Source organism: Ranitomeya variabilis, chromosome 3 (genome assembly GCF_051348905.1).
Source record: "Ranitomeya variabilis isolate aRanVar5 chromosome 3, aRanVar5.hap1, whole genome shotgun sequence".
Taxonomy (NCBI): domain Eukaryota; kingdom Metazoa; phylum Chordata; class Amphibia; order Anura; family Dendrobatidae; genus Ranitomeya; species Ranitomeya variabilis.
Window position 1 is genome coordinate 269,242,260 of NC_135234.1, and position 27,360 is coordinate 269,269,619.

Sequence of the window (27,360 nt, forward strand, 5' to 3'; positions counted from 1 at the left end):
GCAGGACCCCCCATCCGGATCCAATCGGTTAATGCCACAGTCGTGGCGTACATAAATCAAGGGTTAACCCGCAGCAAGGCGGCCATGCCCAAGGTAAAACAGATCCTCTGCTGGGCTGAGAGGTACCACTCTGTGATCTCGGCAGTTCACATTCCGGGTGAGGAGATCTGGGCGGCGGATTTCCTCAGCCGACCGTGTCTGGCGTCCGGGGAGTGGTCACTTCACCCCGATGTTTTGCAACAGGTTTGCTATCGCTGAGGGACCCCGGACGTGGACCTGATGGCCTCCAGGGTAAACCCCAAAGTGCCCAGGTTTGCCGCCCGATACCGGGATCCACAGGCAATCGCCGTAGATGCGTTAGTCCTACCTTGGAACCAGTTTCACCTCCCATACCTGTTTCCTCTGCTACCACTGCTCCCATGGGTCATCAAAAAGATCAACATAGAGCGGGACCCAGCAATTCTGGTTGCCCCAGATTGGCCCCGGCAGTCTTGGTACGCAGACCTAGTACAGCTGCTCACCGAGACTCCCTGGCGGCTGCTAGAGCGTGCGGACCTTCTCTCCCAGGGCCCGATCTACCACCAGAGCTCAGGGGCCCTGTTTTTAATGGCCTGGCCGTTTATTCTTGGATTTCTAACCCAGGCCGGGTTCTCTCAGAAGGTGGCCTCTACTATGATTAGCGCCCGGAAGCCCGCCTCAGCACGTATCTACCATCACACCTGGAAGGTCTTCTCATGTTGCAGAGAGCGCGGTTATTCCCTGCTTTGTTTCTCTATGCCCATCATTCTAGCATTCCTCCAAGCTGGCCTCCAAAAGCACCAAGTACCCTCCAAAAGAGAGATCTGCCTTGTCTGTCCTTTTTCAGCGCAGAATCGCTACCAATTTACAGGTGAAGACCTTCATACAAGGCGTTGCTCACATGATACTGCCTTACAAGGCCCCCCTGGACTCTTGGGACATTAACCTGGTCCTAGGGGTCCTGCAGTAATCCCCATTCGACCCTCTTCAGGACATTTCCTTGACATGCCTTTCCAGGAAGGTAGTGTTTCTAGTGGCTATAACATCCATCAGGCGGGTCTCTGAGCTGGCGGCTCTATCCTGCCGAGCTTCGTTTTTGCATTTTCATCAGAATAAGGTGGTGTTTCCTCATGCCACATGAATGAGGACATTGCCTTGCCTTCGTTTTGCCTGGCGCCAACCCACCGTGTGGAAAGGGCTCTCCATACGCTAGATCTAGTGAGCGCTCTCAGGAGTTATGCGTCTCGGAGGGCATCCTTTTGGCAGACACACTGTTCGTCCTCTCCGAGGGTCGCAGGAAGGGACTTGTGGCCTCAAAATCGACCATAGCCAGGTGGCTACGTTTGACTATCCAGGAGTCCTACCGCATTAGAGGCACAGTCGTTCCGGCTGGGGTCAGGGCACACTCCACTCGGGCAGTGGGCGCTTCCTGGGCCCTTCTGCACCAGGCATCAGCGGAACAGGTTTGCAAGGCAGCGACCTGGTCCAGTCTACACATTTTCTGTAAACACTATAATATCCATGCTCAGGCTTCAGTGGATGCAAGTCTGGGTAGGAGGATTCTCCAGGCAGCGGTAGCACATCTATAGGCAATAGGTGCTTATGGCTTATATTGTGGAGTCAGTTTCCCACCCAAGGACTGCTTTAGGATGTCCCACAGTCCTGTGTCCCCCAATGAGATGAAGGAGAAATATGGAATTGTTACTCACCGTAAAATCCTTTTCTCCGAGAAGCTCATTGGGGGACACAGCACCCACCCTATTAGCCAGATGGCTACTTTTTTACTATTCTGTGTTTTTTTTTTTTTTTCTAGACATGTTGCACCTGTGTTAAAGCTGATTTTATTTTGTTTTGTTGTTCTCCTGCTATTCTGCACCAAACTGGATTAGCCTGCGGCCAGTGTCCAGGGTGTATGCACAGGAGGAGCTAACTTTTTTATGTTTACTTGGTGTCAGCCACCTGGTGGGAGTAGCATACCTCCACAGTCCTGTGTCCCCCAATGAGCGTCTCGGAGAAAAGGATTTTACGGTGAGTAACACAAAAATCCATATTTTTCTTTTTGTTCCAGAATTTCTTTGGGTTGCTACTTGATGTCTAGCACCCACATGAGAGGGATCCACCCATAGGAACAGGAAACCTACAGAAATAAAAGGGTGATCCGCCTCTCCTCCTCAGTTGGTTTCCTGTTCCTATGGGAACTGGAGGAGCATGAGCCTACGGAGAGAACCTAAGAAGTCATATCTGGGCCAATGCATGCCGCCTGTGCAGTATCCATGGAGAACGACAGGGGCTGCGGTTCCCGAAGCCACGCTGGTGAGCCCTGTCTATCAGGAGTCGCCGGCCTTACGGAGCACAATGCGGTAAGACCGCCATCTCCATTTGCATGGTTACGTGAGGCCAGGGTCCGGGTGAGGCCGCCCTGGCTCATGCGGGAGCGAGGAGTCTGGCACTGACCACCTGGCTCCTCTCATTAACCGGTACCAGTGTGCAATTCTGGGAAAGTAAAAACCGGTTGGTGCATGCACAGTGGTCCGGTGAGTGCTCCCTGCCCCGGAAGTGGCTGTATAACTTCTGGGGGGACCGGAGGAGGTGATAGTCGGCACTGCGCATGCGCGAGGGGGTGGAAGTGCCAGTGGTAACTATAAATGCTGGTGGCTATAGTACCGCCAGTTTGCTAAACATGTCATCCCCAGGTGAACATGAGGCGCACCCACCAGTGGTGGACCTACAGGAGCATACTGTGGGTAAAAGCAGTGGACGCTCCAGAGAAGGAGGCTCCACGAACAGGAGTTTGAGAGGTGAAACATCGAACCCACCCAGGACTCGGACTGTATCTCCTCCTCCAGAATCTGTACCATATTTGCTTCACTGGGTGAGTGTATTGGGCTCTACCTATTAAACCAATTCCTCTTTCTTTCTATATACCTCCTTCTTTCAGATCAAGAAAACAAAAAAGTCTAAACATAAGGAGTGTGCATTGTGCAGGCAGACCCTTCCTGACTCCTACCCCAAGAGACTGTCAGGGCTGTATTAGTGAGACGCTACAGGGGGAGGCTGCAGTTGCATCAACAGACTTGCTCATGTAATTTCGTCTCTACAGGCGTTGGGATGCATTATCAATTTCGAAAAGTCCAGACTTGTGCCAAAGACCCTTCAGACTTTCCTGTGCCTTCATCTGGATTACACAAGTCAGAAATGTCTGCTTCCAGAGGTAAAAAAAAATTAAAGGTTTAAAAACTAAGGTTAGAACGGCAATAAACAAACCTCAGATGTCTTTTGAGAGGCTATGTCACTTTTAGGGACCCTGATCTCCTGCATTCTGGTAGTCTAATGGGCACAGTATCATACCCGGGTATTGTAATAGGAGGTCCTGCACAGGGAGGTAAACCTGGAGGGAGTAATAACCTTGTTCGCAGAAGTATTAACCTCCTTAACCTGGTGGCTGAATGATTCCCATCTTTCATAAGGTATCCTATGGGTAATAAGACCATCCAGTATAATCACCACTGATGCTTGTCCGGATGGTTGGGGCACCCATATAGGGGACAGCCTGGCTCCGGGTCAGTGGAACATAGAGGAGATGCAGGACTCGTCAAACTTGAAAGAGAAGAATGCGATCAGTCACGGGTTACATCATTTTCTTCCGCAGCTTTGGGGCTCGCATGTAAGAGTCCTGTCAGACAACACTACGGCGGTCGCATATGTGAACCGACAAGGCGGAATTTGATCGAAAAAGCTGATGTCTTCCGCAGAAAAGATCTTCAGTTTAGCCAAGGCCTACTTTACCTCTCAGCTGTCCATATCTGGGAAAGGCAACTCAAAAGCAGACTTTCTAAGCAGTCATGTGTTACGTCAAGGAGAATGGTGTCTCAAGTGCCATATATTCAAAAAGATTGTAGATTTGTGGAGTCTTCCTCAAATAGACCTTTTTGCCATGAAGGAGAACATGCAGGTGTGAAGATTTGCCTCCCTGAATACATCAGATCATCTGGAGATAGTGGATGCCCTTTAAGCTCCTTGGCAGTTCAAACTGGAATATGTCTTTCCACCTATAATATTGCTGCTTCTGGTCATCAGGAAAATGAGGGAAGAGGAAGCAAGGATAATCCTCATCGCACCATTTTGGCCCAAGAGGCCTTGGTTTTCCTGGCTGCGAGCCATGTCTATAACCGACCCGTGGATCCTCCCATCGATTCCGGATCTACTCTCTCCAGGTCCATGCCTTCATCCTCAAGGGGAACTTGAGCGGCAGTTATTACAATCAAGGGGCTTTTTGGATGGCTTAATTAACCTACTCCTTCACAGTAGAAAATAATCTACTACAAAAATTTATAGTAAAGTATGGAAGAAATTCCTGGAATTCCATACAGATACCCTCTCTAAGGAGGTTCCGATCACACTCATTTTACAATTCCTACAGAAGGGTAAAGAATTGGTTTGGCTGTTAATACATTAAAGGTCCAGGTATCTGCCTTAGGGGGCCCTTTATGGTTATAAAGTAGCAGGAAATAGGTGGGTTTCTCGGTTCATCGCAGCTTGTGAACGCAGTGACCCAGTTCATATTCCTCGAGTTCCTCCCTGGGATCTAAATTTTAGTTCTGGAGGCCCTAACAGGATCCCCGTTTGAACCATTAGACTCTGTCCCCTTGAAATTCATATCTCTTAAAACAGCACTTTTGGTAGCATTAACTCTGCCAGAAGAATTAGCGATATCCAAGCCCTTTCCATATCCTCCCTTCTTGTTAGTATCTCATCACAAAATTAGGGTAAGTTCACACAGGGCTTTTTTGCTGCTTTTTTTTTCTGCAGCAAAACCTGATCATCTTGGCAGGAAAAAAGCTTCATCAAAAGGTTTAGGTGCGTTTTTTTGTTGCGTATTTGGTGCTTTTATTTTTTCTTTGTCCAGGCTAATGTCCTTGGATTTTCAGCAGCAAATAATGATACCTGCTTTTTTGCTGCATTTTTTTCAACACCCATTCAAGTCAATGGGTGAAAAAAACGCTGAAAGAAGTGACCTGCTCTGTCAAAAAAAACGCAGCAAAGCATAAAATACTGATCAAACAAAAACCAATGTGTGTGCATGAGATTTCTGAAATCTCATAGGCTTTGCTGGTACTGTGAAAAGCATAAAATTAGCATAAAAAAGCAAAAATACGCAGAAAAAAACATCCTGTGTAAACTTACCCTTAAACTGAAATCCGATCTGTTATATTTTCCTAAGGTGGCAGCCAAGTTTCACAGGTCACAGGAGATTATTCTTCCCTCCTTCCTTCTTTAGTAATCCTTCCACTCCAGAGAAAGAAGTTTCATACCCTGGATGTGAGGGCTGTCCTAAAATATTTAGACAGGTCTAGGGCCTGGAGACAAGAGTAGGGCTCTGTTTGTATCCTTTCAGGGCCACAGAAAGGAGTACGGGGTTACGAAGGTCACCTTATCCCTTTTGGATCAGGGATGTAATCTACCTGGCATATCCGTGAAAGGCGAAAATTCTCCGGAGGGTATAAAGGCACATTCAGCGAGAGCAGTGGCATCCTCTTGGGCTGAGAGAGTGGACATTCCAATCGAACGTGGTCATTTCAATCCACCTTTTATAACACTACAGGCTGGATCTTTCATCTTCTTCGGAGTTGGCCTTTGGTAGAGCGGTCCTCAGCACGGTGGTCTCCTCCAGGATGGTTCTCTGAAAATCTCTCATGTGGGTGATGTTGTAGCGAAGAGTAAAAAGCTGGATTACTTACCGGTAATGCTCTTTTATTGAGTCCACGACAGCACCCACTCACTACCCTCCCTAAGTTAGATATAAGCAGATCACGTATTGGTGGTTGGCGATAGGAAGTTATATTTTTGTATATAGTGTAAAAAAAAAAAAAAAAAAAAAAAAAGCTGTTATCTTTTGACCTAATACTCAGGCGGTTCCTTTGGTACTCTGAAATCCAACTGAGGAGGAGAGGCGTACCGCCCCTTCATTTCTGTTCTTATGGGCGGATCCCTCTCTCGTGGGTGCTGTCATGGACTCGATAAAAGAGCATTATTGGTAAGTAATCCGGCTTAAGTGATTTACAGATTGTGAACAGTTGTGGCAGGCCTGGGTTGGGGAATTTGAACTCCACTTCCCATAGATAAACCACAATTAATCTTATCACATGTTCTAATGGGGGGGGGGGGGGGGAGTGGGACACTTCACACAGGAACCTGTAGGTTTGGATTTCTTTTTACTTTTAATCCTAAAGACCTCTGTTTTTTAAAAACTGCAATTTGTTATGTTTGTCTAATATTTACATTTGTGTGGTGGTTTGAAATATTTAAGTGTGACAAACATGTAAAAATCAAATTGGTAGTTATCACTGTTTCTATTCTGAAATTGTTGATTCCTGTGCTAACCATTTAGTGCCGAATGGTAGACGGCCAATAAGTCTTGCCATCAACTGCTTCTGTCCTAAAACAACTTCAAAACGCGCACCAAGATATATTTTAACAAATGCCTTAGTGTAAAAGTTACATGAAACACATGCCTTGGTGTGAGATTTTGAACTTGTTGCACCTTTTTGGCATCTCAGCTTCTCTGCACTGTGTAAGCACAGCGGCCGGAAAGCAGAGCGGTGACCTCAGACGTCACCGCTGTGCTCGCTTTCTGGCTGGCCGGCGCTCACAGTGCAGAGAAGCTGAGACGCCGGAGGACAGACACCGGAATGTGAGTATGTAGTGTTTTTTTTTTTTTACGTTTACGCTGGTAACCAGGGTAAACATCGGGTTACTAAGCGCGGCCCTGCGCTTAGTTACCCGATGTTTACCCTGGTTACAAGCGAACACATCGCTGGATCGCTGTCACACACAACGATCCAGCGATGTCAGCGGGTGATCAAGCAACGAAAGAAAGTTCCAAACGATCTGCTACGACGTACGATTCTCAGCAGGGTCCCTGATCGCTGCTGCGTGTCAGACACTGCGATATCGTAACGATATCGCTAGAACGTCACGAATCGTACCGTCGTAGCGATCAAAATTGCACTGTGTGACAGTACCCTTAGTAGAAGGGTTTATAAGCACTCACCTGTACACAGTGATTGGTATTGAGATTAGATCCCAAATTTAAAATGATCCTCTACCCCAGAACATAAATTTGACTATACATTTCACATGTATAGTCACCACACTGAGTAATGTTTTCGGGCTACTGTCTTCCTCATTCAAATCTGGAGTTTATTCTCTTTTCGAAAATAACCAGAAAAGGATGTGGAACTTTTTGAAAGTCTGAACCACTTCTTTCCTGCTTTTCCATTGGTATGGGTAGACCTAAAAGATGGTGCTGTGTCCAACCAACTGCAGAAAAAAGGCATGGTTCAGACTTTCCAGTGTTTCGCATGTCTCTGCAGTGTCATATTGGATCGTCGGATGCCCTCTTCTCTCCCTCTCCAAAATGAAGAATGAAGGGCACCAGGTATAGCAACTGCACATGGGGAAATGCATAGTTACACTTAGATTCTTGGTGGAGAGTCGCTTTAAGCTTACTAAATACATGAATAATTTAATAAAACATTGAAAGTGGTGGCCTATTTATTAATTGTACTAATAGTAATACTTCAAAAGCAGATCAACAAGGTCATGACATGTTCAAAACTTACCAGTACTTCTATTTGGATTCGGCTATTACATCATGTAAAATTTGACGTAAAAATTTTTCTTGTTGTTTAGAGTTGACAGGCTTAGACATCATCTACTGCCCCTGTACAGCTACGATCCTGCTGAAGAGATGCATGAAGCGGAGCAGGAACTACTGGGACAAGAGACTAAGGTATATTAAATAACTAGTGTATAAGTTAATTTACATAGTTTTCCATTGACTAGTTTCATGATGTAAATGGCCTTATGAATAAAGGCAAATTATGGCTCATTGAAGATTTGGGGACTAAATAAATAACTAGCTACTGACCCCCATTGAGTTGGGTATCCAAGAGCCCAACAAATGGGATAGTTAAGAGTGGTCATAACATTTTGAATAGTAATCTTTAACCCCTTAATCCCATATGACGTACTATCCCGTCAAGGTGACCTGGGACTTAATTCCCAGTGACGGGATAGTACGTCATAGCCGATCGGCCGCGCTCACGGGGGGAGCGCGGCCGATCGCGGCCAGGTGTCAGTGCCAGATGTCAGCTGCGATAGGCAGCTATGTGCCAGGAGCGGTCACTGACCGCCCCCGGCACATTAACCCCCGGCACACCGCGATCAAAGATGATCGCGGTGTACCGGAGGTACAGGGAAGCATCACGCAGGGAGGGGGCTCCCTGCGGGCTTCCCTGAGACGATCGGTACAAGGGAATGTACTCACCTTGTACCGAGCGTCTCCTCCCTGCAGTCCCCGGATCCAAAATGGCCACGGGGCTGCATCTGCAAACATAAAAAAATGATATAAATGAGATCGCTGTAATCGTACTGACCCGACGAATAAAACTGCTTTATCAATTTTACCAAACGTGGAACGGTATAAATGCCTCCCCCAAAAGAAATTCATGAATAGCTGGTTTTTGGTCATTCTGCCTCACAAAAATCGGAATAAAAAGTGATCAAAAACTGTCACATGTCTGAAAATGTTACCAATAAAAACGTCAACTTATCCCGCAAAAAACAAGACCTCACATGACTCTGTGGACCAAAATACGGAAAAATTATAGGTCTCAAAATGTGGAGACGCAAAAACTTTTTTGCTATAAAAAGCGTCTTTTAGTGTGTGACAGCTGCCAATCATAAAAATCCGATATAAAAAACGCTATAAAAGTAAATCAAAACCCCCTTAATCACCCCCTTAGTTAGGGAAAAATAATAATAAATTAAAAAAATGTATTTATTTCCATTTTCCCGTTAGGGCTAGGGTTGGGGCTAGGGTTAGGGTTAGGGTTGGGGCTAGGGTTGGAGCTAAAGTTAGGGTGGGGCTAAAGTTAGGGATAGGGTTGGGGATAAAGTTAGGGTTGGGGATAAAGTTAGGGTTAGGGTTTGGATTACATTTACGGTTGGGATTAGGGTTGGGATTAGAATTAGGGGTGTGTCAGGGTTAGGGGTGTGGTTAGGGTTACAGTTGGGATTAGGGTTAGGGGTGTGTTTGGGTTAGTTTCAGGTAGAATTGGGGAGTTTCCACTGTTCAGGCACATCAGGGGCTCTCCAAACGCGACATGGCGTCCGATCTCAATTCCAGACAATTCTGCGTTGAAAAAGTAAAACAGTGCTCCTTCCCTTCCGAGCTCTCCCGTGCGCCCAAACAGGGGTTTACCCCAACATATGGGGCATCAGCGTACTCGGGACAAATTGGACAACAACTTTTGGGGTCCAAGTTCTCTTGTTATCTCTGGGAAAATAAAAATTTGGGGGGCTAAAAATCATTTTTGTGGGAAAAAAAGGATTTTTTATTTTCACGGCACTGCGTTGTAAACTGTAGTGAAACACTTGGGGGTTCAAAGCTCTCAAAACACATCTAGATAAGTTCCTCGGGAGGTCTAGTTTCCAATATGGGGTCACTTGTGGGGGGGTTGTACTGTTTGGGTACATCAGGGGCTCTGCAAATGCAACGTGACGCTTGCAGACCAATCCATCTAAGTCTGCATTCCAAATGGCGCTCCTTCCCTTCCGAGCTTTGCCATGCGCCCAAACAGTGGTTCCCCCCCACATATGGGGTATCAGCGTACTCAGGACAAATTGGACAACAACTTTTGGGGTCCAATTTATCCTGATACCCTTGTGAAAATACAAAACTGGGGGCTAAAAAATCATTTTTCTGAAAAAAAAAAAAAAAAAATTTTATTTTCACGGCTCTGCATTATAAACTGTAGTGAAACACTTGGGGGTTCAAAGCTCTCAAAACACATCAAGATAAGTTCCTTAGGGGGTCTACTTTCCAAAATGGTGTCACTTGTGGGGGGTTTTAATGTTTAGGCACATCAGGGGCTCTCCAAACCCAACATGGCGTCCCATCTCAATTCCAGTCAATTTTGCATTGAAAAGTCAAATGGCGCTCCTTCGCTTCCGAGCTCTGTCATGTGCCCAAAAAGTGGTTTACCCCCACATATGGGGTATCGGCATACTCAGGACAAATTGTACAACATCTTTTGTGGTCCATTTTCTCCTGTTACCCTTGGTAATATAAAACAAATTGGAGCTGAAGTAAATTTTGTGTGAAAAAAAGTTAATTGTTCATTTTTATTTATACATTCCAAAAATTCCTGTGAAACACCTGAAGGGTTAGTAAACTTCTTGAATGTGGTTTTGAGCACCTTGAGGGGTGCAGTTTTTAGAATGGTGTTACACTTGGTATTTCCTATCATATAGACCCCTCAAAATGACTTCAAATGAGATGCGGTCCCTAAAAAAAAAATGGTGTGTTAAAAATGAGAAATTGCTGGTCAACTTTTAACCCTTATAACTCCCTAACAAAAAAAAATTTTGGTTCCAAAATTGTGCTGATGTAAAGTAGACATGTGGGAAATGTTACTTATTAAGTATTTTGCGTGACGTATCTCTGTGATTTAAGGGCATAAAAATTCAAAGTTGGAAAATTGTGAAAATTTTCAAAATTTTTGCCAAATTTCCGTTTTTTTCACAAATAAACACAAGTTATATCGAATAAATTTTACCACTATCATGAAGTACAATATCTCACGAGAAAACAATGTCAGAATCGCCAAGATCCGTTGAAGCGTTCCAGAGTTATAACCTCATAAAGGGACAGTGGTCAGAATTGTAAAAATTGGCCCGGTCATTAATGTGCAAACCACCCTCGGGGCTTAAGGGGTTAACCATGTGCTTGTGTGGTGGTGGTTTCATCAGAATTGTAATTTTTGATGCTGAAACTGGACTTGTCTTAGTCTGTACACTGCACATGTGCTGAAAGCTGTGCCACAACCATCTAGTTTGACTTTTTATATAATTTCTGACAGAAATCTTATATACGGAATAAAATGCAATTGTCTGTGCACATCTACTATATAATTGTCTAAGGGTCACTTCCGTCTTTCTGTCTGTCACGGATATTCATTGGTGGCGGCCTTTGTCTGTCATGGAAATCTAGTTAACTGATTGGTCGTGGCTGTTTTGCCGCGACCAATCAGCGACGGGCACAGTCCAGCAGCAAAATGGCCGCTCCTTCCTCCCCGCAGTCAGTGCCCGCTCCATAATCCCCTCCAGTCAGCGCTCACACACGGTTAATGGCAGCGCTAACGGACCGCGTTATGCCGCAGTGTAACGCACGCCGTTAACGCTGCTATTAACCCTGTGTGACCAACTATGCAGCATCAATAGAAGATCTAATGTTAAAAATAATAAAAAAAAATTAAAAATCGTGTTATACTCACCGTCCGTCGGCCCTTCGGATCCACAACAGGCCTTCCCCGCTCCTCGCGACGCTCCGGTGACCGCTCCATGCATTGTGATCTCACGAGATGATGACGTAGCGGTCTCGCGAGACCGCTTCTTCATCATCTCGCGAGACTGCAATGCACTCTTGGGACCGGAGCGCGTGAGGAGCATCGGTAAACGCTTCGCCTAGATCCGGTGGCTCCAGAAGGTGAGTATATAACTATTTTTTATTTTAATTCTTTTTCTTTTTTTTTAACAGGGATATGATGCCCACATTGCTATATACTCCGTGGGCTGTGCAATATACTCTGTGGGTTGTGCAATATACTCCGTGGGCTGTGCTATATACTCCGTGGCCGGCCGCAAACAATCAGCGACACGCACAGTCCGTTCGCTAATTGGTTGCGGCCGGCCGAATCATGTGTATTCAATGTATTATTCTAAAATCTTCATAAATAAACTACATACATATTCTAGAATACCCGATGCATTAGAATCAGGCTACCATCTAGTAGCACATAATTGTACAGCATAATACGTGACTGGAATATAGTATTCTGTGACTACACATACCAGACTCTGTAAGGGTTAAGCTGACTGGTAGGTACACTGTGCACACAGACAATGCTATACCAGTCAGATATTATCCTGTATAGACCATCTCATATGTGCAGTCACATTTTACAATATTCCAGTCATGTATTATACTGTTTACTAGTGTACAGACTTTGTTATATTACACATTGTACAGAATGATGTGATTGCTATGATATACTAACTACAGAGCATCAGATTATACAAGCTATTATGGCATATATTATGCTATGACAGCAGAACATTGGAAATTATACTAGTTCCACTTTATCCTGTATATAACTTGGGATGTTTCTGCAAATTGTATACAGTACAATGACTGCAATATGATAATACAACCACACAATTCAGACAGTCCACACAGGATATTTGCTAGCGTACTACATAAAGTTGTGTGAAAGACTTTGCCCTCTTCCTGATTTCCTATTCTTTTGCATGTTTGTCATACTTAAATGTTACAGCTCACCAAAACATTTAAAAATTAGACAAAGGAAACGCAACATGCGTTTTTTTTAACCCCTTAACATCCAATGACGGTCAGCGTCCGTCTTTGGACGACTCCCTGCCCCCCCCCCTTTCCCGTTTGGTGCTGGCTCCGGCGATGAACCCGCACCTTTTCCGGCACATGACAGCCGACATGTGCCCCCAATAGGGGTGGGTGGAATCGCGATCTGCCCGCTGCTATCATGTTAAATGCCACTGTCAAACTCTGACAGCAGCACTTGACATGATTGCGCAGAAAGCGTATTATCTCCTCCCATCGGCGCCAGTGTCGCATGACCACAGGTCGCCGATGGGTTGGCATGACAACCCGGGGTCAGCAGGAGACCCCTGTGGTTATCAGAGCAAGTGAGCATATCTGCTACATAGAGCATAAGCGATCAGCCTCCCATGTAGACTATTGAAGCAAGTAAAAAGAGAGAAAAAAAAAAGTTTTTAAAAATAAAATATAAAAAAAGTTCAAATTACACCATTCGAAAAAAAACAATAAAAAAATCAAATATACACATATTTGGTATCGCTGTGTTCAGCATCGCCCAATCTATCAATATATAAAAATAATTAATCCAATTGGTAAACGGCATAGCGAGGGGGGAGGGGTGGGGTTAAAAAAAAACTCCAGAATTACGTTTTTGTTGTCTTTTTTTTTTTTGGTCACTGCAACGTTGCAATAAAAGGCGATCAAAAGATCGCATATACACCAAAATGATATCAATAAAAGAGGCAGTCCGGTGGATTACAGTCTCCAGAGGGCCAGCGCCGGGAGAGTTAAGCATGTCCCTTTTGGATCTGTGCGGTTCCTGGCATGCTGCTGGTTCTGTGGGTGTTCTGGGGGCTCGACTGGTGACGCGTTTTGGGCGAGTCCTCTGATGCGGTTGGCGTCCTCGGCTGAGGTCTCCCTAGCGACGCATTGGGTGGTGGGGCCTGGGGATGCATCCCGGCTGCCGGATAATGGCACCGCGGTTGCATGTTGCAGGGACTGGGGGCGGGGCACCCGGGTCTGGGACGGTAGCTGGTGTCCCGGTAACCCGTGAGGGACGGGACAGCACGTGACGCTGGGGTAGTGACAGTTCTAGGGGAGGAAGAGGCACCCGAGCCAGGACCTACTGACCCAGATATCCAGAGGGAGGCGTGTATACAGATGGACACTGCACATGCACCTTTTGCTTCTGAGCTCATATGTCATAATGGAAGTAAGTGAGCAGCAGGAGAATCCTGCACATCAGCATGGAGATACTGTTCACAAGCCCCGTACTGCCCGGCGAAAGTCCGTGAAGATACGGGTAGTGGCCAGGCGAGTGGTCGGTCCAGCCACAGGAGTGGATGAGTCAGCAGCATTGGCTGAGATATGCCCCCCTCATAATCCGGTACCTACTTATTGCAACACTGGTAAGTGATCTTCGTGAATGTTCACTCGGTGAGGCAGTATTCCCCTTATCTTTCCTGTCCTGTCAGGGAAAGAAATGTACAGGGAAGTCAAGACAAGAGAAGAGCCATCAGCTGCTAGGGTAAGGTACATTACCTCATGCTTACCCCCCCCCCCCCGGAAGAGACGCCCAACTTTGCCGAAAGCCTGGAGGACTTTTTTTTTTTATAGCGGAAGTGAGGGAGTCCATGAAGTTCCTATCCCAGGGAAAGGGTTCCAAAGGGAAGGGGAAAGAATGTAAAGCAATCTTTCCAGAATCAAACTCCTCTATTGATTATATGAGGAATGCGGACTCCTCCGGCTCATCTCCTTCATCCTCCGGCTCATCTCCTTCATCGTTCTCCTCTTCAGAAGAGGACTCCGGGTTCTTCTGCTTCCGCTTAGACCGCGTGGACGAATTAGTGAAGGTGGTCAGATGCACTATGGGAGTGGTAGTCCAAGCCGGAACGTTCTAGTCCCCCAAAGATGACATCCTGCACAGATCAGAGGAAGGGTCTTTTGCCTTAAATGAGAAAATTCATAGTCTGGTACACCGGGAATGGAAGAGGCTAAGACATCAAAGTCCTCATTGCCCTTTGAGGACCCTGAAGGACCCTCTGGATAGGAAGGTTGACACGTTCCTTAAGGGAGAATGGGAGATGCCAGCAGTGTCATCCACTTGTATGGCCAGGTCAATGATGGTCTGGCTGGACCAACTAGAGACTCAGTTGAAAGGGGGAGCCTCTCGTGAGACTATCCCAAGCACCTAACCGGTGATTCAGGGTGCCGTGGGTTTGATGCTTTGGCAGATTGTCAGGATGGCGGCTAGAGCAGCGGGCCTTTCTAATGCAGCTCAGAGTGTGTTATGGCTAAAGTGCTGGCCAGGGGATGTTCAGGGCAAGTCCAGGCTTTGTTCCATTCTATGTGAGGGGGAGTACCTCTTTGATCCGGCCCTGGGTGAGCTTCTGGAGAAGGCAGGGGATAACAAAAAAAAATTCCCCAGCTTGTCGACCCCTTCCTACCGTTGTTCCTTCAGCAGAAGGTTGAGTCATAGGAAGCTTTCCAGGGACCGAGCCAAGTGGGATGAGGAAGAAAAGAGGTATGGGGTTCCTGATTGGAGGCTCATCATGAGCGTGTAAGAAACCTTCCCAATGACTGGCAGTCCCTGTGGGGGGTAGACTGTCTTCCTTCTACCCAGCCTGGTCACGGATTACCAACAGTGACTGGGTGCATAGTCTAATATCATCAGGACTGAGATTTCCTTCTGTTCCACGGGATAAGTTCATGGTAACCCCTTCCTGGTCATCCCACTCAGAGCAGGCCGCCCTAGAGGTGGAGGTCCCGGAACTATGTCATAAGGAGGTTTTGGGGTCGGCGAGGGGTAGAGGATTCTAGTATTCACCTCAAACCCCCCCCCCCCCCATATTTATGGCAGTGTTGGATCTAATGGAAGCATACTGCCACGTGCCTATTCAGGCAGATCATCAGCGGTTCCTCGTGGTGGTGGTAGTCATGGGGGGGGGGTGCAGTTAGACATTTCCAGTTTGGAGCTCTCCCCTGTGGCCTTGCAGTTGCCCCTCATTTCTACAAAGGTAGTTGGAGGTCATGGCCCACCTTCGTGAGACCGAGGTCCTGATTGTTCCCTACTTGGGCAACTTTCTTATTGTTGGCAGATCATTGTTTAGTTAAGGTATAGAGGACAATGTCCAGTCTGGAGCACTTGGGGTGGCTACTGAACATTAAAAATATCTTGGCTACAACCATTAAATGTGCAGCAGTTTCTGGGGCTCATTCTGGACTGAGAGGCAGGAGTGTCCTCTACCTCATGACAATTTGATTAACCTTCGACACCAAGTTTTGAGAGCATTAAACAATCCCGCTCTGTCCCTATTGGGTTATCTAACCTCCTGCATCCCGGCGGTCCGATGGGTGCAATTTCATACAAGAATCTTACGAAAGGACGTGTTAGTTACTGATAGGGCCCTTAGGGGGTACCTGCAGGGACTGCTGACCTTGTCTCTGGCTTCTATACGTTCGCTTAGGTGGTGCCTAGGCCATGGTAACCTGTCCAGGGGGGTGCCATGGAAAAATCGCATAACTCGAGTGATCACCACGGACGCTAGCCCTACTGGTTGGGGGCATGGGGAGGTCGAAGTCCAGGGCCTATGGAATCAACAGGTAGAGAGTTCATCTATCCTGAAGAAGCTAACAGCAGTAGAACTGTCAGTTAAATGACTCCTTGTATACCTGCAGGTTCATCACGTAAGGATCCTCTCCAACAATCAGGTGGCAGTGGCCTACATCAACCACCAAGGTGGAACTCTATCCAGATGGAAGTAACAGAGCGGCTGTTTTAAATAGCAGAGGAGCATTTTCTATCTTTGACAGCACTGCACATAAAAGTAAAGGACAATATCAGGGCAAACTTTTTGAGCCACAACTTACTAAGGCAGGTAGAATGGACGGTGGAAAGTGCCATCTTTGACCAGATTGTGCGGATGTGGGGTCGGCCGGGTGTAGACCTCTTTGCCACCAGGATAAAAACAGAAAAGTGAAGCGGTTCTGTTCTCTCGACCCCTGAGAGTCCGCTGGTGGTGAAAGCGTTCTTGATAAAGTGGGACTTCAACCTGAGTTATGCCTTTCCCCCCTTAGCCCTTTTGCCTCTAGTGGTGAGGAAGATCAGGGAAGACAGAGCAAGGATTATAATAATTTCCCCCTTTTGGCCTAGGAGGGCATGGTTCTCATGGCTAAGGACCATGTCTTTCACCTATCCATGGGTGCTACCGGAACATCTGGATCTCCTCTCCCAAGGTCCAGTTTACCATCCACAAGTGGCTGGGCTTCACCTGACTGCATGGAATTTGAAAGGTCATTACTGAGGGATAAATGATTCTCCCCCAATTTAAGAGCCACTCTCCTATAAAGTAGGAAGGTACTTACGACCAGGATCTACGCCAGGTTAAACTCTAGAGTTCCTTCAGAATGGTTTGGAGATGGGTCTTTCCACAAGTACACTTAAGGTGCAGCCTTATTTAGCTGCGACATCACAAGTAATTACTGGGTCGCCAGATTTATTAAAGCGTCGAGCAGATCTAGGCCCATTCATAGAGAGAGGATTATGCCATTGGACTTGAACTTGGTTCTCACAGCCATGACTGAGCCCATTATCTCAGCCTCAGCAAAAGTGCTCTCTCTCAAGGTAACCTTCTTGGTCGCATTAACATTGGTGCGGAGGGTCAGTGATATCCAGGCTCTTTCTAGACTCCCTCCATATACGCAGTTCCTGGATGACAGGTTGTTGCTTAGGCCAGATCCAGCTTGCTTGCCCAAGGTAGCCTCCAGATTCCACAGGTTTCAGGAGATGGTTCTTCCTCCTTTCCTCCCCAATCCTACTAACCAGAAAGAAAGGAAGCTCCATACTTTAGACGTTAGGAGATGCCTGCTAGAGTTCATATCGGTCACTAATCCTTGGAAGAAGGACAATGCCTTGTTTATATCCTTCCAGGGTGCCAGGAAGGGTTGAGTGTGTCAGAGTACTTTAGGTGGATTAGGGAGGCTATTTTTTTTAGCATATACATAGTGGCAGGCTGACATCGGAGGGGCTAAGGGCGCATTCCACTCAAGCCATGGCAACCTCATGGGCAGAGAGATGGTCTTCTCCTTCCACCTTTTATAATCATTATAGGTTGGATATGGGTGCTTCCTCAGAGCTCACCTTCGGTTTAAGGGTGCTGTAGGCTGTGGTTCCTCCCTAAGGCAGTTATTACCTCTGAGTAATTCTCTAGTGGTGCTGTCATGGGGGAACGAATAAAGTCTGTTACTTACTGGTAGCGGTATTTTTCCAAGCCCATGACAGCACCTTTGTATTCCTCCCTTCACGTGTGGGTGTACACTTCTTCCTCTTACAATTTCACACAGTGAAAACTTATTCGGGTTAGAGTATTGTAGAGTTTTTTTGTTTGTTTTGTTTGTTTGTTTTTTTTGCCATTGACCATCAGTGGTCCTCTCAGGCTCTGAAATCCAACTGATGTGTGGGAGAGGTGCCGCCCTTTTGCATCTGTAGGTTTCCTGTCCTTGAAGGGCGGATCATTTCTCGTGCTGACGTGGGCTCCGAGAAATACAGCTACCGGTAAGTAACCAAGACTCTCTTCTCCCCCCCCCCCCCCCCCCCCCCATTAACCCCTTCATGATCAGAGGTTTTTGCATTCTCGTTTTCTTGCTTCCCTTCTTGCCATACTTTTTTTTCTCTTAGGTCAATATGGCCATGTGAGGGCTTGTTTTTTTGCAGGACGAGTTGTACGCACTACTAGTTTGCATGCACTACTGACCCCATTCCCTCACATCTCCTCCAGTCGCCACAACTCACCTAACCACAATCTTTAATATCTCCCTCTCCTCGGGCATTTTCCCCCTCCTCCTTCAAATACTCTATAATTACTTCATTATTAAAGAAAACCGCTCCCGACCCATCCTGCACAAACTACAGACCAGTCTCCAATCTCCCCTTTATCTTTAAACTCTTGGAGTGCCTGGTCTATTTCTGCCTTACCCCATTACCTCTCCACTCATTCCCTCCTAGACCCTTCACAGTCCGGCCTCCGACACTTACATTCGACAGAAACTGCACTCATCAAAGTGACCAATGACCTTCTGACCGTAAAATATAACGGTGACCACTCTCTGCTCATTCTTATCGACCTTTCTGCAGCATTAAACACTGTTGACCACCATCTCCTACTCTCTAGGCTCCGGTCACTAGGCATTAAGTACACTGTTCTCTCCTGGTTCTCTTCCTATCTTTCAGACCGCTCCTTCAGTGTTTTGTTCACTGGTTCCACTTCATTTCCTCTTCCTCTCACTGCTGGGGTACTTCAGGGCTCAGTCCTTGGGCCCCCTACTCTTCTCTCTACGCAGCCCAATTGGTCAGACCATCAGCAGATTTGGCTTTCAGTACCATCTTTATGCTGAAGACTCCATAGTAACATGGTCTGTACCACAGGAATGGCGTATAGCAAATGTGTTGCCAATATTCAAAAAGGGGACAAAAACTGAACTTGGAAATTATAGGCCAGTAATCTTAACCTCTACTGTGGGTAAAATCCTGGAGGGTATTCTAAGAGCTGCTGTGCTGGAGTATCTGAAGAGGAATAACGTCATGACCCAATATCAACATGGGTTTACTAGGGACCCTTCCTGTCCGACTAATCTGATCAGTTTCTATGAAGCGGTAAGTTCCGGACTGGACCAAGGGAACACAGTGGACGTAGTGTATATGGACTTTTCAAAAGCTTTTGATACGGTGCCACATGAAAGGTTAATACATAAAATGAGAACAATGGTGATAGGGGAAAATATGTGTGAGTTAAGAGCTGGCTCAGGGATAGGAAACAAAGGGTGGATATTAAAGGGCCACTGTCACCACCCCCCCCCCCCCCCCAGCCGTTATAAACTAAAAGAGCCACCTTGTGCAGCAGTAATGCTGCAGTCTAACAAGGTGGCTCTTTTAGTTTTTGATTCATTTATTACCTCAATAAAGCGTTTTAAAAATTGGCCACACATACCAGATATTGTACCAGGAGGCGGTCCGAATCGTCCTCTATCAATCTTCCAACTGCCGTCACTCTTCTCTTCAGGGCCGATGGTCGCCGCCCCCTGAGCGTTGTTGCTTCTTAAATCCGGCGCCTGCGCTGTGCGTGCCTGCCTGGGGCCTGCGCAGTGTTCTTTGTCAGTCACATCTCAGATGCCGGGTGCCTGACTGCGCCCTGTTACTGAATCCCCGCCCCGCACTGTGTTATTCATTATGCACAGTGCGGGGCTGGGGTTCCTGGGAAGGCGGGGGAGCGTCAGAGATGGGAGAGCGTCCGAGATGGGGGAGCGCCTGAACAGCGCAGTGCGCATGCCCAGGAATGCCAGCCCCGCACTGTGCATAATGAATAACACAGTGCGGGGCGGGGATTCAGTAACAGGGCGCAGTCAGGCACCCGGCATCTGAGATGTGACTGACAAAGAACACTGCGCAGGCCCCAGGCAGGCACGCACAGCGCAGGCGCCGGATTTAAGAAGCAACAACGCTCAGGGGGCGGCGACCATCGGCCCTGAAGAGAAGAGTGACGGCAGTTGGAAGATTGATAGAGGACGATTCGGACCACCTCCTGGTACAATATCTGGTATGTGTGGCCAATTTTTAAAATGCTTTATTGAGGTAATAAATGAATCAAAAACTAAAAGAGCCACCTTGTTAGACTGCAGCATTACTGCTGCACAAGGTGGCTCTTTTAGTTTATAACGGCTGGGGGGGGGGGGGGGGTTACAGTGGCCCTTTAATGGAGCACACTCGGACTGGGTCACGGTTAGCAGTGGGGTATCACAGGGATCAGTATTAGGCCCGCTTCTTTTTAACGTATTAATGACCTTGTAGGGGGCATACAGTGTAGAATTTCAATATTTGCAGATGACACTAAACTCTGCAGGGTAATCAATACAGAGGAGGACAATTTTATATTACAGGAGGATTTATGTAAACTAGAAGCTTGGGCTGGCAAATGAGCTTTAATGAGGATAAATGTAAGGTCATGCACTTCGGTAGAGCAAATAAGATGTATACCCTATATACTCGTGTATAAGCTGAGAATTTCAGCCCATTTTTTTTTTTTTAGGCTGAAAATTGCTCCTCTCGGCTTGTACTCGTGTCATTCCCAGGGTCGGCAGGGGAGGGGGAGCGGCAGCTGTCTAATCATACTCACCTGCTCCTGGCGCGGTCTCTGGTTCTCCGGGTGCTGACAGCTTCTTCCTGTGTTGAGCGGTCACGTGGTACCGCTCATTACAGTAATGAATATGGACGCGACTCCACTCCCATAGTGGTGGAGCCGCATATTCATTACTGTAATGAGCGGTACCGGTGACCGCTCAACGCTGGAAGAAGCTCAGTGCCCGGAGAACCAGGGACCGCGCCAGGAGCAGGTGAGTATAACAGGGGCATTGCGCGAGATTCACCTGTCCTTGTACCACCGCCAGGCTCCGTCTTCTGCGTCCTCTGTCTGTGATGTTCAGGTCAGAGGGCGCGATGACGTGTTGGTGTGCGTGCCGCCCTCTGCCTGAATAGTCACTGTGGAGGACGCTGAGGAGCAGCGATGAGAGGTATGTCATATTTTTTTTTTTTTTTTTTTACTTGCAGCAGTAGATATACTGTACAGTTAATAATATCAGCATAAACTGCATTTTATGGGGCCATAATCTACTTTTATGCAGCATTATATGGGGCAAATGTTTCCATGGAGCATCTTATGGGGCAATAATCAACTGTTATGCAGCATTATATGGGGCATATTTTAATATGGAGCATCTTATGGGGCCCATCATAAACTTTATGGAGCATTATATGGGGCGTATATTGTATGAAGCATCTTATGGGACCCATCATGAACTATATGGAGCATTATATGGGGCTCCTGATTCAATATGGATATTCAAAAACACTTAACCTACTGATATCTCAATTAGTTTTACTTTTATTGGTACCTATTTTTATTTTTGAAATTTACCAGTAGCTGCTGCATTATCCACCCTAGGCTTATACTCAAGTCATTAAGTTTTCCCAGTTTTTTGTGTCAAAATTATGGGTCTCGGCTTATACACGGGTCGGCTTATACTCGAGTATATACAGTAATTATGTGCTTAATTGTAAAACACTGGGCAAAACCGTCAATGAAAAAGACCTGGGTGTATGAGTGGACGACAAACTCACATTTAGTGGCCAGTTTCAGCCATCTGCTACAAAGGCAAATAAAATAATGGGATGCATTAAAAGAGGCATAGATGCTCATGAGGAGAACATAATTTTACCTCTATACAAGTCACTTGTTCGACCACACTTAGAATACTGTGTACAGTTTTGGTCTCCAGTGTATAAGTAAGACATAACTGAACTAGAGTGGGTGCAGAGAAGAGCTACTAAGGTTATTAGAGGATTGGGGAGTCTGCAATACCAAGACAGGTTATTACACTTGGGGCTATTTAGTTTGGAAAAACGAAGGCCTAAGGGGTGAACTTATTTTAATGTATAAATACAGCGGTTGGACAAAAGAATGGAAACACCTGGAAACATCAACAAAAGTTAGTTTAATATGGTGTAGGTCCACCTTTTGCGGCGATTACTGCCTCAATTCTCCGAGGTATGGCTTCATACAAGGTGTGAATTGTTTACAAAGGAATTTTAGCCCATTCTGCAGTTAAAATACCCTCCAGTTCGTTGAGTGACGATGGTGTCGGAAATCGACATCTAACTTGAATCAGTAAAATTGACCTTAAATGCTCAATAATGTTGAGGTCTGGGGATTGTGGGGGCCAGATGAGATGCTCAACTTCATTAGAATGTTCCTCGTGCCATGCTTTAACGATTCTAGCTGTATGAATTGGTGCATTATCATCCTGAAAGATGGCGTTCCCCCTCCGGGAACAGTGCTTGAACTATTGGATGCGCATGGTCGCCCAAAATGCCTAAATAATCTCGGCTGTTAATTCTTCCATGAAGGGATATCATTGGCCCGGCGGATCTCCACGAAATAGCACCCCAGATCATCACAGAACCTCCACCATGTTTTACGATTCGGAGAAGGCAGTCTGGATGGAATGCTTCTTTCGGCTGTCTCCAAACCTACACTTGGACGGAGGTCGGAAATAGGGTAAACGATGATTCGTCTGAGAATATCACGTTTCCACTGCTCGAGGGACCAATTCTGGAGGTTTCTACACCACTCTAAACGCTTGGAAACATTTGTCATTGAGAGCAGCGGTTTTCTAATTGCAGCTCTTCTGTGGAATCCAGATTTGTGCAGCTCCCGACGAACAGTTTTCGTGGAAACTAGGTTCTGTAGGTGTTCATTGAGCTCAGCAGTGATTTTCTGAGCCGTGGTCTTGCGATCCTCTCACAATTCGCTTTTAGAGCCTGACGGCCTCTCTGTCAACTTTGACTTTCGGCCGGACGTGTGCTTTGCTGTGGACGTTTTTCCTTCTCTTTCAAATGTAGTCATTACTTTGGAGACACGCCAAGCATTCGGGCACTTTCTGTTACACTAGTGCCTGCCATACGAGCACCAACAATTTGGCCTCTTTGAAAATCCGAGAGGTCTGCCATTGGTATCAGGTTTTCATCAGTGTTATTACAATTATGCAAAACAAAGTTAATTTACATACACATATCACATAACACAAAGGATCAACTACAAAACATTACCATATGTCACGGTTTGCATGTTTATCACATGTTCGAAGATTATGATGCCAAAATGTTAGGTGTTTCCATTACAGTACAAAGACCTTTCTAATCTTTTTATTCTTAGACCTGACAAAGGAACAAGGGGACATCCTCTACATCTGGAGGAAAGAAGGTTTAGGCATAATAACAGACGTGGATTCTTTACTGTAAAAGCAGCGAGACTATTGAACTCTCTGCCGTATGATGTTGTAATGAGTGATGCCCTACTAAAATTTAAGAGGGGAAAGGATGCCTTTCTTGAAAAGTATAATGTTACAGGTTATATATACAAGATTCTTTGTAGGGCGTTGATCCAAGGAACTAGTCTGATTGCTGCATGTGGAGTCTGAAAGGAATTTTTTTTTTTTTTCACCAATGTGGAGCTTACTCTTGGTCACATGAGTTTTTTTTTTTTGCTTTCCTCTGGATCAGCATGTTAGGTTAGGCTATGGGCTGAACTAGATGGACTTAAAGTCTTCCTCCAACCTTAATAACTATGTTACTAAGTTACACATGTCATCCTCTGAACTTACCCCTGGTCTACTACAGAATGCCAGTGACTCTGTCTCCAACACCATGTCCACTCTCTATCTGAAACTCAACCTTTCCAAAACTAAACTTCTGCTCCCGCCATCTACTAACGTCCCTAAATCTGACATTTCCCTCTCCGTGGGTGGCACCATAATAACACCCCGGTAGCAGGTGCCACTCTTGCCGCTTAGACCTAAAGAACATCCGCCCTTTTATCACCATGGAAACAACAAAAACCCTCACTGTTGCCCTGATCTGCTCTCACCTGGACTACTGTAACGCTCTATTAATTGGCCTCCCCCTTACCCGACTTTCCCCTCTCCAGTCTATTCTTAATGCAGCAGCCAGGGTCGTCCAACTGGCTAATCTGTACTCGGATACGTCTGCTCTTTGCCAGTCGTTACACTGGCTGCCCATTCATTATAGCAGTGTTCCCCAACTCCGGTTCTCAAGAGCCACCAGCAGGTCATGTTTTGAGGATTTCCTTAGTATTGCACAGGTGTTTGAATGCTTGCCTGTCCTCGTGATGCAATTATCACCTGTGCAATACTAAGGAAATCCTGAAAACATGACCTGTTGGTGGCTCTTGAGGACCACAGTTGGGGAACACTGCATTATAGGATCCAATTCAAACTACTTGTTCTCACCTACAAAGCTCTCCACAGTGCGACACCCTTTACATCTCTTCCCTCATTTGTCTATCTGCCTAGCCAATCGCTGTGCTCTGCAAACGACCTTCGACTAAACTCTGCACTAATCCGTACCTCCCACTCCCGACTCCAAGGCTTCTCCCACGTAATGCCAATCCTTTGGAATGTTCTACCCCAAGAAATTGGGACCAGCCACAACTTGCACAGTTTAGGTACTCCCTCAAAACACATTTGTTCAGAGCGGCCTTTCATGTTCCCTAATATGTGTGTGTGTGTGTGTGTGTGTGTGTGTGTTATATGCGTGTGTGTGTGTATATATATATATATATATATATATATATATATATATATATATATATATATATATATATATATATATATATATATATATATAGATATATAGATTTTTTTTTTGTTTTTTTCCAATTCAAAGAAGATTTATTGGCAGGACCAAATAAACATCAGTTTTGCCAAAGCACAAGTACAGTAGGGAGTAGGGACTGTGGGGATAATAGGTAGGGACTGCGGGGACGATAGGATGGGGACTGTGGGAACGATGGATGGGGTGCAGGGTGGGGGTAAGGAAGTCCATGGCATATCATGGCTGTCTTTCTCACAGTCTATGGCACGCGATCACATACTGCGCTGCTATCTCCACCACACTCTCTTCTTCCCCCAGCAGGATATATGTTTTCTCTTCCTCCTTTATGGTGCTGAAATCCGGGAAGAGATGAGTCTCCTGAAGTGAGTGTCCCTCACTGCTGAGTATTTGGGGCAGTGAAGCAGGAAGTGGTTCTCATCCTCCAGGGCCTCGAGGTCACAGTGTACGCACAGTCTGTCCTCCCTGGGCTTGTAGCTCTGTCTGTGCCTGCTGACCTCGATGGCCAGATTATGGGCACTGAGTCTATACCGGCTCAGGATCTGGCGGTTTCTGGGGTCCGAGAGTTTCCCCAGATATGGAGCCAGTCTGTAGTCTCTCTGTAGACTCTGGTACCTGGACAGTTCTGTGAGCAGCTGATCTCGTTCCTCCAGCCATTGATGTACGTCACCTGCCCCTCCTCTACCATCTTCTTGATTGTGGCTTTTGTCAAGTTGTTTTGGTTGACGGTTCAGGTCAGGTTGGGTTTGGGTGAGCTGTTCCCAGGGTCCTGGTTTGTGGGGACCACCTATATGTAGCATGGCTTTATGGTGATGGGAGCTTGGGTTGCTACTCTGTAGGTGAGCCTGGAAGGAGAGCACCATCTTCAGGACTGCTAGGTGCAGTGGGAATCTGCCCAGCTCAGCTCGGCAGGCATTGTTGGTGGTGCTCCGATGGACCTGGAGAAGGTGTTTACAGAATTCCAGGTGGAATATTTCTGTTGGACTGAAATCCCACTTTAACCAGTCTGGGTATGTGTGAGGGCCCCAGACTTCACTGGCGTATAGGAGGATTGGGGTGATTATGGCATCGAAGATTTTTAGCCAGACCCTCACTGGTGGCTTCAGATGGTAGAGCTTCCTTCGGATGGGATAGAAGGTTTTGCAGGCCTTGTCCTTCAGTGTCTCTATGGCTTGTTTGAAGCTCCCTGACTGGTGAATTTCTAGGCCCAGGTAGGTATATTTGTCCGTTTCTGTAAGAGCGCAGTTGTTTACCATGAATGGAAGGTGCTGGTTCGGTCTTGGCTTTCTCTTCTGGAACACCATGATGTTGGTTTTCTTTGCATTGATCGGTAGTGCCCACGTGGAGGTGAATTTCTCCAGGATTTTCAGGTTTTCTTGGAGACCTTTCTCTGTTGGTGACAGCAGTAATTGGTCACCTGTATGTGTATGTGTGTGTGTGTGTGTGTGTGTGTATATATATATATATATATATATATATATATATATATATATATATCATATACAATATATACATTGTATATACTCGCGTATAAGCCGAGATTTTCAGCCCATTTTTTTGGGCTGAAAGTCCCCCTCTCGGCTTATACTCGAGTCATACCCGGGGGTCGGAGGGGGAGCGGGGGCTGTCTAATTATACTCACCTACTGCTGGTGCGGTCCTTGCGCGTCCCTGCTTCTTCCAGCGCTGCATATTCTTCATGTACTGAGCGGTCACATGGTCCCGCTCATTACCGAAATGAATATGCGGTTCCACCTCCCATAGAGGTGGAGCCGCATATTCATTTTGGTAATGAGCGGTAATGGTGACCGCTCAATACAGGAAGAAGATGCAGCGCTGGAAGAAGCAGGGACGCGCAGGGACCGCGCCAGCAGTAGGTGAGTATACAGCGCTGCGCGATATTTACCGCTCCTCGTTCCGGTGCGGCTCCGTCATCAGCATCCTCTGGCTGTGACGCTCAGGTCAGAGGGCGCGATGACGTAGTCAGTGCGCGCCCTCTGCTGAGCGTCAGTGCTGGAGACTGAGCCGCACGAGGAGCAGGTAAAGCGCCGCCGTCCTGAGCGAAGAGAGGTGAGTATGTGATTTTTTATTTTTTTTTTTTTATTGCAGCTGCAGCATACACTGTGTTCCAAATTATTATGCACAGAGTTTAGGAGTGATAAGGTTAGAATTTTTTTTTGTCATTTAAACTCATTGATGGTGATGTGTGTCAGGGCTCTTTATATCACTGAAAGCAATTGCAGATACCTGTGCAAATGAGTTTGGCAGGTGTGTCCAAATAAAGGCAAGACTACTTAAGAAGGCTGTTCCACATTATTAAGCAGCCTACATTTTTTGCCAAAATGGGAAAGAAAAAGGATGTGTCGGCTGCTGAGAAGCAACAAATTGTGGAGTATTTAGGTCAAGGCATGACTACAATCAACATTGCCAAGACACTTCATCGTGATCATCGCACAATCAAGAAGTATGTAGCTGATTCTCAGCACACACGTGTGCGTGCTGATAAGGAAAAATTGAGGACTCTTTCCAACAGGCAATTGCGTAAGGTTAAAAGAGCAGCTGCAAAAATGCCTTGTCATAGCAGCAGACAAGTTTTTGAAGCTGCTGGTGCCTCCAGCGTCCCCAGAACAACAAGATGTAGGGTCCTTCAGAGGTTTGCAGCTGTGCGTAAGCCATCCTGTCGACCA

At 46.3% G+C, this 27,360-nt stretch overlaps 1 protein-coding gene across 3 annotated transcripts in view; it reads left to right on the forward strand.

Moving 5' to 3' along the window:
- The window catches only part of SMIM29 (small integral membrane protein 29), a 130,152-nt gene that overhangs the window by 72,349 nt on the left and 30,443 nt on the right, over positions 1–27,360 (forward strand). For all 3 annotated transcript variants that reach the window (XM_077295480.1, XM_077295477.1, XM_077295479.1), the window contains exon 4: positions 7,711–7,810. In XM_077295480.1, the coding sequence (XP_077151595.1) occupies positions 7,711–7,810 (100 nt within the window). The remainder of the gene's footprint in view (positions 1–7,710; positions 7,811–27,360) is intronic.